Below are 10,761 nucleotides of genomic sequence, written 5' to 3' on the forward strand. Positions count from 1 at the left end.
TTCCCGGGGGGGGTGGGCAGTGTCCCTCGCAGCCCCACAGACCTCCCCACGGACCCCCAGGCCCAAGACCGGCAGCAGCTGGACCGGCAGGGCTGAAACTCCGAACTTCCTAGGAGGAGCCATCGCCCTGTCCTCCTGAGGCTCCCCTACCCAGCAATCCCTCCGTAATCTGGAAAATAAGGGGCTGACGGGGCCCGGGATCTTGTCTGGGGCCACGTCACATGCCACCCAGGTGGTTAAATGTTGTCAGTGTCACCTGGCCACGAGGGGGTCACGGGGCTGCAGCTGCTGCTCAGGGGCCCATGGGAGCCGCCAGGGGAGGTCAGCCCGCACATCCTGCCGCGGCCGGGCTCACCTGAGGGCCGCACACGGACTGCCTCGCTAGCCCTGGGAGCTCAGGACCATCCCGCCGGGCCCACCCTCTTCCTGGCTCCACACCAGGGCACCGCCATGCCTTCACACCCCGTCCCACCACCCTCAGCAGACCCTGCACCCAAACTCTTGAGGGTGGCTCAGTGGGGAAGCCCTGAGCTCGGAAAATGGGGAAGCCCTTCCCTACACCCAGACCCACCAGGTCAGAGGGCCTTCAGCAGCCAGGTGGTCAGGGACCTGGCCCCTCCTCCCGGCACATAGCTGAGCTGGGGCAGCTTTAGGGAGGGGCAGCAACAACGAGGGGAGTACCACCTGCAGCTTGGTGCCCAGAGGCCACGGAGTCGCCTAGGGGGCCTGGGGCCTGGGGAGCACAGGCCCAACCTATCCTGGAGGAAGAGATGCCCAGAGGCCGTTTCTACGTCCCTTGGAAACACACACTCCAGTTCCCATTAAAGGCAGAAGCTCTGCAGTAGGTGCCCCGCACCGAACCTCGGGGCTTAAGTGCTGCTTCTGGGGCATCTAATCCGCCTCATCTCTGCAAGCGGTGGTCCAGCCCAGGCCAGTTAGGGACCAGACTCCCTCTGGACATCACGAATCTATAGACAGAGCTCGCCCCCATTCACTGGCCAAGGCCTTGGGCATCTTCCCCTTTATTTGGAGATAGCCCAAGAAGTGCACAGGTACCCAGGTCATACAAACACACTTCTAGCATCTCAGGACTCGGGGATGACAAACCACGGCCGGCGGGGACGTCCACCCTGTTACCTGTTGTCATAAAAACGATTTTATCGGAACCCGCCACATCCACCCAGGCATTTCCGTCATCTGGGGCCGCCTGGATGCTGTGCCAGCAGAGTTGAAGAGGTGTCGGGACGCAGGGCCCACAGAGCCTAAAATAGCTGCTATCTGGTCCTTTATGACCGGTGTGCCGACACCTGACCCAGACCAACCCGAGGGTGACAACCAAGGTCAGCAGGACGCTTGTGAGGCGGAAGGGGCAGTAAGACCCTGACCCACCACCATTCACATCCACATGCGCTAGAATTTACCAGCTAGAAAATAAACAAGGGCTTCTAGGGGCTTTTTTTGTGCTGATTTCTTATCCAAATAATCCCTTTGTGCAGCTCTGGAGAATGCAAGTTTCCAACATAAAAGCAGGGATTCTCCAAGACCACGGGGTCCCCCTGGGCTGGCATCACCCACACTGAGCATGTGTCAGTCACGCTGAACCCACGTGCGTCCTGTCACGGGAGGGGGACCCTGGGGAGGGTCGTGCTGTTCCTGCTGGGCAAGGCCTGCCCTCCCTGTGGGTCTGAGTGACAACCCGCCCTGTGAACCTGTAGCCTGTGCCCTGCAAAGGGGGCCTCGGTGCTGAGTCAGCGCTGCGAGCTGCCGGTCCCGGGGTCAGTACCAAGCCGAGTGTCAGAAATGAAAGCTCCCGGGTCATGGTCTCAGCTCCGACTGCTTCCTCCCTCTGAAGGGAAAACTCTGGCCTTGGGTACACGACACGGAACGCGAAGCTTTCAAGATACTTTATTTTTTCTCATCGGGTGGCCATTGCATAACATATTTCAACAGCCGTTCCCCCGACGCCCCATTTCTTTCAGAGATTCCCTCCCATCTTCACTTGGTCCCCAGCACATACCTCAGTCCTCAGTTTCTTCGTCTTCCGGTACGGCCAATGCTGCGGGATTAAAAACGAAACAAAAAGAAGTGGGCTTTGAATGGAATACTCGGCCACCCCAAGGGAATTTCTTCAGGGCCTGTGAACACAGCTACACGGCACACACTTGGCCATGATTCACTCCAAAGCAAGTTTGGTGGCGGGGCGTCTCTGCTGCCTTGAGTCTCTCCACTCACTCCCGGGGGAGGAACATCTGCACCTCTCCCCGCAGGGAGCACCCTGAGAAGGTGCGCGCAGGGCCTGCACGTCCGCCAGGGCCACGTCCAGGTCCCTGAAGACGTCTGGGCAGGCCGCTCACTGCTCCAGGAAAGCCACGCCTTGTGACCCGTGATACCAAGCGCCCTAGACGGAGTTCCCGCACAAATATGGCCCGGGACAGAGCCAATCACTGAGGACAGTCTTCCCTAACCTGCCAGGGGCTCCGGCCAAAGGCCGCCTAAGAGGGTGAGTGACCAGACAAGCAACTGGGCTTCCTGGAAACCAGAGCAGCGGGTGGGACACTTCACAGCTGCAGGCGCCGCAGAAGGAGGAGACGCTCTCACGCCGCCAGCCAGCACCTGGGCTGCAGCTCAGCCAGCAGTCCCGCTGCCCACACCCCGGCAGGATGTGTCTGAGGGGACACGGAGGGCAGGAGAGGGAAGGCGATGTTTCCAGGAGGGAATGGCCTTGTGGAGACGGGAAGCCTGTGCTGAAGACAGAATCCGCCTTGCAAACCCGCCCCTCCCAGCTGGAGAAGACAGACTTTTGTCCGAACTAAACAACAAGTATAACCCGCAGAAGGGCTGACATGGCTGCCGAGCGTCTTCACCAGAGAAGACCACAGAGGAAGTAAAGCTGGTCATTCCCGCCGCCTTACCGCCCTGCCTACCGCTCTCCGCGCTCTTGTGCGACGGCTCTGTGCTCGGGGCCTTCGACCCCGCCGGCCGCTCGCCCGAGGGCACCACTTCCACTTGAGCGCTGGACTTGGAGGACAAAGGTACCTCTGTAGGGACTTCCTTTTCTCTCCTACTCTCTTGGACAACTCTGATGGGAAGAGAGTTTTTATCACAATCAGAGAAATTAAGGGTGGAGAACGCTATGGGCCGCCCAGCCCTCGGCCAGGACGTGCCCCTAAAAACATAGGTTCATGATCATGAACGTGTACTTGCCAAGAAAAATGCTTTGTCTCAATAGTCCTCATTTTTGATTCTTACACGTGCTCTGAACAGACTCGGCACGTGGCACCCAGGCTTCCAAGGACAGAACGGGGAGCATCCCATGCAGGTCACAGCCAGGCCAGTCCGTCAAGACGCCACCCGGCACCACTCGGAGGACGAAAGCGGTTTCCCTCCTTGTTGGACATAGTGACTCAACTAATCTCAGTGGCTTTTGTTCATGTCACAGGTGCCAGGGCCCCGCACGAAGGCTGAATTCCAGGCCTGCCCGCGGACCACAGGTGACAGCCAGGGCCTGGTGAGGTGAGTCCGCACCTGGAGATGTCAGGTGTCCTTCGATGCCACTGGCATCGCTATCAAGACATAGGCTGGTCCCCCCGCAGGCTCGCGTCCACAGAGGGCCCTCCTCGTGCCCCATGGCAAGGCTGGGGAGCCGCCTGCCCACACCGTCCTGTTCGTCTCCCTCTCGGGTCTGCAGGTGAGGTTCAGAGAACGAAAGCACTGACCTGTAAATAATGGTGACGATGAAGTCCCCGGCAACGATCACGATCAAGGCGGAAAACACTTGCACATAAGCTGGAAAACAGTTTCAGTTCATCATTTGGACCCAGGTCCGTCACCAAAGGGAGGCTCCCTGGAGTTGGCCACGCCCTCCACCTGCCCCTGAGGCCCAGCTCCACCCTGAGCACCTGCCTCTCCACCTTCTCCCCCTGGAAACACGTCCAGGATCCAAGCCACTCTTAGAGGGAAGAAGGCTCCACCTGCAGGCCCTCAGGGCGGCCCGTGGCTCCCAGAGGACCCCTGAGGACAGCTGTGGGGAGAGGCTCCCTCGTCTGTCTGTCCTCCAGAAAGAACAGCACCCGGCCTCCTTGCCTCCTGTGACCGGGGCCCGCACCCTGCCCCCGGCTTCCTGGAAATGGTCCCTCAATACTCAGGTCAATTGTCCCAAAACATTAGAAGATGTTTTTGGGTGACCAATCCCACAGGTCCGATTTCAAACTTCATGGGCTGAGCTCTCCTTTATTAACGAGGGATGTGCACTGCCCCAAATTGCTCACGTCTTCTCGAAGCCCACCCCCGACAGAAGAACCTGAGCCTTTCAAGGTGCCCCAGGGGCAACCGCTACCCTGGCGCTTCCCTGTGCGCGAGCATCCTCCGGTGTGAATCCCTGGCCCCTCTGCACGCCGGGGAAGGAGGGGGAAGGCGGAGCTGGGCGAGCCCCGCAAGCCTTCTCCAGGGCTGCTCCAGCGCAGGGGCCTCGCGGCGCCCAGGCTCACAGGCGGGCCCGGAGACCAGCCTCCCACGAGGACTGACGCGGGGCCCCCACCGGCGGGCCCGGCGCTCGGGCGACTGAAGCGCGCATCCGCAGGCCCGGCGGCTCTGCGTGAGCGCTGCTCCGCTCGGTAACCGGACGCCCTTCCGCCCTGGGTCTATCCTGCACGCTGTCTTCACCTGGCTCACGTCAGGCCTTGAAAGCGGGAACGCGAGCACGCCGGCCAGTACGGCGCCGGGAGCGGCTCGCGCACGGTGGCACTTGCCGGGCCACCGGCACTGCTGGCCTCTCTCCCACCGCCCTTCCGCCCCTTCAGGGGAAGGGGACTGGCTGGCTTGCAAACGCCGACCTCGAGTGACGTGATCTGCTTCAATTCCCTTACTTCTTCCCATCAGCCGTTTCACCTTAACCAGTAATAACATTATCAGACGTTGTCCCCGCTTGGGCGGTGCTTTCCTGGGGCTGTGATGACGGAGGGGAGCCACCACTGGGCAGCTCGAAACCACAGAGACGTATCGGCCCACAGCCTGGAGGCCAGGTGCCCAAGGCCAAGGTGATGGCAGAGCCGTGCTCCCGCTGAAGGTTCTGGGGGGTGGAGGTGGGGATCCTTCCTGCTTCTTCCAGCTCCTGTGGCTCCCGGCAACCCCAGGCACATGGGCACATCACCCCACCTCTGGCTCCGCCATCACACGGCCGCCGTCCCTGTGTGTCTGCCTTCACAGAACATTGTCCCCGAGGCTGTGTCTCCCGAGTCTGTGTCTCCTCTGATTAAGACACCAGTCATGTTGGAACAAGGGCCCACCTCCTCCAGGATGACCCCATCTTAACTCATCACATCCAAACAAGGTCACACAACAGGTGCTGGAGGCTAAGGCTTCGGCATCTCTCCTCGGGGGACACACCCCAAACTAGAACAGAAGGCAAGCGATGGTTGTAGAGAAAGTTGCCTCCCAGGATGCGAGGATGACTCCAGTGGGACCCGCACTGGCTAATCTGCAGGGGCTCTGGCAGTCGTGCGGGGCACGGGGGTCCTGGATGTGGGGCTGAGGTCAGAAAACTGAAAGGGGTTGAAGCCAAATAGCTCAGCGATGGGAACGCAGGTGCTCGGTTTCCTGGAGCTGCCGGAACTCAGCGAGCAGAGGCTAGTATACAGCAGGCGCTCACGCTCGGGAGTTCACAGGGAGGGGGCGGGGCTGGTGCTGGATACAGTCTGCCTCCCCTCGACGGTGACCGGATTAGGAAACTTCCTGTTGGAGGATCCTTGCAATCGGTTGGCTTCTTTCTTTCCACAATGCCTTTCCCGTGGAAGTGTGTGCGCCTAGGCTCACCCCCGAATCCCCAGGGCCTCGAGACGCCTCCAGCAATTCTCACCTCCTGGAATTTACACCGTGGTATAGACGCTTCTGCGGTGTATGGGGCTGCCCTCTGAACCCCCAAGGCGAGGTCAGAGCCACCGTGGCTCCTACCCTGCTCTTTCGCCGCTCGCTGGCTCCGGGGAAGACCGTCTCATGTATAAGGACGTGCAGGCAGACTTGTGACAAGGTGAGGCCCACGGGGCAGACGGCGCAGCCCCAGGCCGGCCTCGGACGACGGGCGCAGCCTCCTGGAATCTTGACTACAATTCCCATGAGTCACCGGAGCCCAAACCACCCAGCTAAGCCCCTAAGTTGTTGCCTGAGGCCACTGAGTTTTGGGTCATCTGTCACACGGCGATAGACAACTAACACAGGGGGTCCTAGGCCTTGACACAAAGTACGCTTTAAACGATGTCGAATGAATGGAATTGAAACGAAGTATGAATTAGGAGCTTTTAAGGGACAGGAAGGCAACCCACGAATTCTTGGATTCCAAGGAGTGTATATTCCTTAGTGTGGTTTTGTGTCCCGGTTCATGAAATTCAGAATCTGTATGTAAGTGAATCCCTGTTAGTGAAACACACACATTTAGTCAATGATTTAGTTTTCTACCGTCGGCATGTCTTCTACATCTTTCCATGCGCGAGTACTTTTTGTTCTTGAGGTCAAGCCCCTGAAGGCAGAGACTGAACCTCAATGATTCTCTCTGCACGGTCTCTGGCCAGCTCGCTATTCGTCACAAGCAATATGTGTGATTTATCATAAAACACAGACTATGACTGATCACTCAGAAACAACAGCAACTGAAGGAATATCTTGGCAAGTCCTCCCCCAAATACAGTTAAACGAAAGTTTTGAAATCGTCTCAGCAAGTCCCATGAAGAAACTGAAGTCAAACACTTAGAAGAAGTGACAGGTTAAATACTGTACCCTACAATCAAGACTGAGGAATGAAAGCGAGTCATCCTCTTTGAGTCCCCAATTCTTTCTCAAAGATCTAATGCTAATTCCCCAAGTTCATGTTCCTAATAATACAGGTTATCCCACAACACAATGTGCACTTCAAAGCAGCCAACGTAAGAAGTTGGTGAAAGGTTTTCATAACGTGGAATTACGTGTACAAGGAACTCATAATACCCTGTCACCGAATACTACAACTTACACGGTACAAAGGTTCGCTCGCCGTCTTGAATGAGAAGGATATCAAAGAAATGAAAAGTAATTTGAGGGCACAGTGAGGACCCAAATGCAGGGCTCACTGCCCAGACTCTCCCCACAGATGGCCCCACCTCTTGAGCTCGAAAGAAGTCTGAAGAAATAGCCTAGCTCACACAACTCATTTATTATAATTGGAAGAGTGGAAAAAGGATTAATACTCGCCTCCATGCAAAAATGACACACCCACTTGCAGAACAATGAGCCCTCTGCAAGGACAAAAATTCGTCAGTTCGTGTTCTTTTCTGGATTCCTTAAGGACACTAATAATTAAGGTGCTATAAAGAATAAGGTTCATTTTTCAAATAAGTGACAGGCATGAGGTGATGGCTCTAACTTAAATGATGTCTGAAATACTAACAGTTACAAAATGGCCAACTCCCACAATAAAACTCTGATGAGAAGGTGCTCAGGGGATGGAACAGATGAAAAATAAAGAAAAAGCAGCAGCAGCAGCTTGGATTTCTGTTCCTTTGCTGGCTGCATTCTTCCCTGAATGATCCATTTCACTGCCTTATGCTGTTAGGGCTCCATTTCACTAGGATGTGAGTAAATTGGGATAATTAATGGCCAAAGACTATGCCCTGTCCTGTAACTTGACCTGGGAATTGAATGCCTTTTGCCTCTTTATATGTAGAAGATTGAAGGAACAAACTCACATACCCTTTGGATGTTAAAGTTTCCTGCTTTTAGGAGCCCCACGTGGTAAACGCCTCAGAAAAACTAAGTTGCATACGTGCCTAGGACACCAGAGTCCTCTAAGAAGCAAAACTCCGTGATGGAAATGAAGTGAGCCAGATTGTAATCATCGGCTGCTCTCCAAATAGTGATATGTGTATGCGCCCAACTGCTAAAACCACAAAGCAACAAAAGGATGACAAGTGCAAAAAGCAGCAAATGATGGCCAAACCACCACCCAGTGCCATGAAGTCAGCTTCAGGAGTGCCTGTCACATCCCCCAGTGAACGAGCAGCTGGGATGCAGCAATGTGATGGATCATTCAACAGTGTAAGAGCTGAGACTCATCCAGCTCTCTCAAGTAAGATGCCATGGGTTTTACAATGAGACAGATGGAGGAGAATGAACTCCTTTAAAAAAAAAAAAAGCACTATGTCTTGTGGTACCTCTCTCACTACCCCATTGTGTACAGCTGGACTAGAGGTTCATTAAAGCCCAAAATTAACGTTCAGGGTGACATCAGAAAAAATGGCAGAGCAGGAGCCCCTGCCCCCAAATACCCTCCTTCAGAAAAGCAATGAGAACAAGGGTCAAAATTGAGGTAATAAACTTTTTCAAAACTTTGGAAACTAACCACAATCTTGCAGCAGTCTCTTTATTCAAGATGAACAGGTGAATCTCAGTAACAACAGTGATATTTGGACATTTTAACATGCCTGCTCCCACCTCTCCTGCCCTCTCTCCAGTTCCATGATAGTCATGAAAACCTACAGCCCACAGTCCTGGTGACAACCAGCAGCTCTGTACCACCGGAGGGTAAGGAACAGGACTGAAGCTCCTTCCAAGTCCCATTCCCAGAAAATGGTCACACTTCGTTCCATCTGGCGCTTCACTGGAAGACCCCACTCGCAAGGTTGTCTTTATGTGACTGGACTTGGAGCTCATGTAGTGGGAACAGCCTTTCCCTCAGCCATTTGCTGGACATAATCGGAGGCAGTTGTGGAGAATCACGATGGCTGAGGTGGTTGAGAGCAGTCGGGGGCAAACAACAGGCTGACCAAAAAGCTGAGAGGGAAAACCTGGGGGATGATCTGTCTACAGGGAGGTTTGGAAAGCTGTGACATAGCCCTTGGAACCCAGAAGGCAGTGGGCACGTCCAGGGCTGTGCACATACCTAGGAGAGACCTGAGAAGGCTCCGAGCTTGCACTGCTGGCTGACCTTGAGGTTCTGTGCAAGCAGAAAGTGAAGGTTAAGGTAGAGTTGGGAACTATCTGGCTGCATGTAGGAGGTGGGTCCCAACACACACACAGGGCCCTCAGCAGAGACTGAGAGATCATTGTTTCCAGGTGTCCAGAGAGATTTCTGCCCAGCCATTAGTCTGACCACTAGGCTGACCAAGCAGAGTCTTCAATGAGCACACACCACGAAGAATACAGACGTTACAGAATTCATCCAGAAAAGTCACGAAACAATGACAATAGCAACAGCAAGAGATCTGGGGAGGCAGGAGGACCTGATTTTCAGAGTTGCCACATTATATTATTTAAAATGTCTACTGTCAACAAAAAACACGTGACATGCAAAGAAATAAGAAAATATGGCCATGTACATGAACAAAGGCCATTAATAGAAATGGTCCCCCAGGAAGCCCAGATGTTAGACTTACTAGGCAAAGACTTTATTTTAAATATGTTCAAAGAACTAAAGGAAGCCATGTCTAAAGAACTGGAGTATGAGAATGATATCTCACCACATGGAGGATATCAACAGAAAGATAGAAATTATTTAATTTAAAAAAAAGAACCAAATAGAAATTCTGAAGTTGAAAGTATAATAATGGAAATGAAAATCTCACCAGAGGACCTCAGTGGTAGATTTGAGCAGGCAAAGGAAAGAATCAGTAAACCTGAAGATAAGTCCATTGAGATTAGCCAGTCTGAGTAACAGAAAGAAAATCGAATTAAGACAAATTAATAGAACCTCAGAGATCTGTGGGACACCATGGAGTGTATCGAATATGTAGGATGGGAGTCCCAGAGGGAGAGGAGAGGGCAGAAAGAATATGTGAAGAAATGGCAAAAGCTTCCTAAATTTGATAAACATTAATCTACATTGCCAAGCAGCCCCTGAACTCTGAGTAGGATAAAATCAAAGAGATCCACGCCTAGACACACGATAAACTGTCAAAAGAGAATCCTGAAAGCAGCATAAGGGACAGGACATGCTGTGTATAAAGAAGCCTTAAGATAATCAGCAGATTTCTCACCAGAAACCATAGAGGGCAGAGGCAATGGGATGAAACACTCAAAGTGCTGACAGACTGTCAACTCAGAATTTTATAAACTTATCCTTCAAAAATGAAGGAGAAATTAAGATATTCCCAGATAAACAAAAACTGAGACCTGCCTTACAAGAAATACTAAAGGGAGTCCTTCAGGATGAAAGAAAAGGATACTAGATAGTAACTCAAATCTACATAAGTAATAAAGACCACTCCTGAGCGGGGGTGGTGGTGGTGGTGGGATGGATTGGGAGATTGGGATTGACATATATACACTAATATGTATAAAATAGAAAACTAGGGGCTTCCCTGGTGGCACAGTGGTTGAGAGTCCGCCTGCCAATGCAGGGGACGTGGGTTCGTGCCCCGGTCCGGGAGGATCCCACACGCCGCGGAGCGGCTGGGCCCGTGGGCCATGGCCGCTGAGCCTGCGCGTCCGGAGCCTGTGCTCTGCAACGGGAGAGGCCACAACAGTGAGAGGCCCGCGTACCGCCAGAAAAAAATAAATAAATAAAGATAACTAATAAGAACCTGCTGTATAAAAAATAAAATAAAATAAAATTCAAAAAAAATACCTCTTTTGCATCTCCCCTCCCCTACTTTATATTGATGTCACAAATTATATCTTTATATAAATCGTATCCATTAACATAGTTTTATAGTTATTTTTATGCTTTTGTCTTTTAAATTCTATACAGAATTAAAAATGCTTTTCATAACACCAAAAAAAAAAAAAAAAAAAACAGAC

The 10,761-nt window shown here is 53.1% G+C and overlaps 1 protein-coding gene across 1 annotated transcript in view; it reads right to left on the reverse strand.

The window, feature by feature from the left end:
- Positions 1-2,018: 2,018 nt before the first annotated feature.
- TEX29 (testis expressed 29) overlaps positions 2,019-10,761 on the reverse strand; it is a 15,059-nt gene continuing 6,316 nt past the window's right edge. Inside the window, exons 3-5 of the mRNA XM_024753973.1 lie at positions 3,717-3,786; positions 2,913-3,079; positions 2,019-2,056 (exon numbers count right to left, since the gene is read on the reverse strand). Of these exons, the coding sequence (XP_024609741.1) occupies positions 2,019-2,056; positions 2,913-3,079; positions 3,717-3,786 (275 nt within the window). The remainder of the gene's footprint in view (positions 2,057-2,912; positions 3,080-3,716; positions 3,787-10,761) is intronic.

The sequence above is a fragment of the Neophocaena asiaeorientalis genome, unplaced genomic scaffold (assembly GCF_003031525.2).
Source record: "Neophocaena asiaeorientalis asiaeorientalis breed wild unplaced genomic scaffold, Neophocaena_asiaeorientalis_V1.1 scaffold684, whole genome shotgun sequence".
NCBI lineage: Eukaryota > Metazoa > Chordata > Mammalia > Artiodactyla > Phocoenidae > Neophocaena > Neophocaena asiaeorientalis.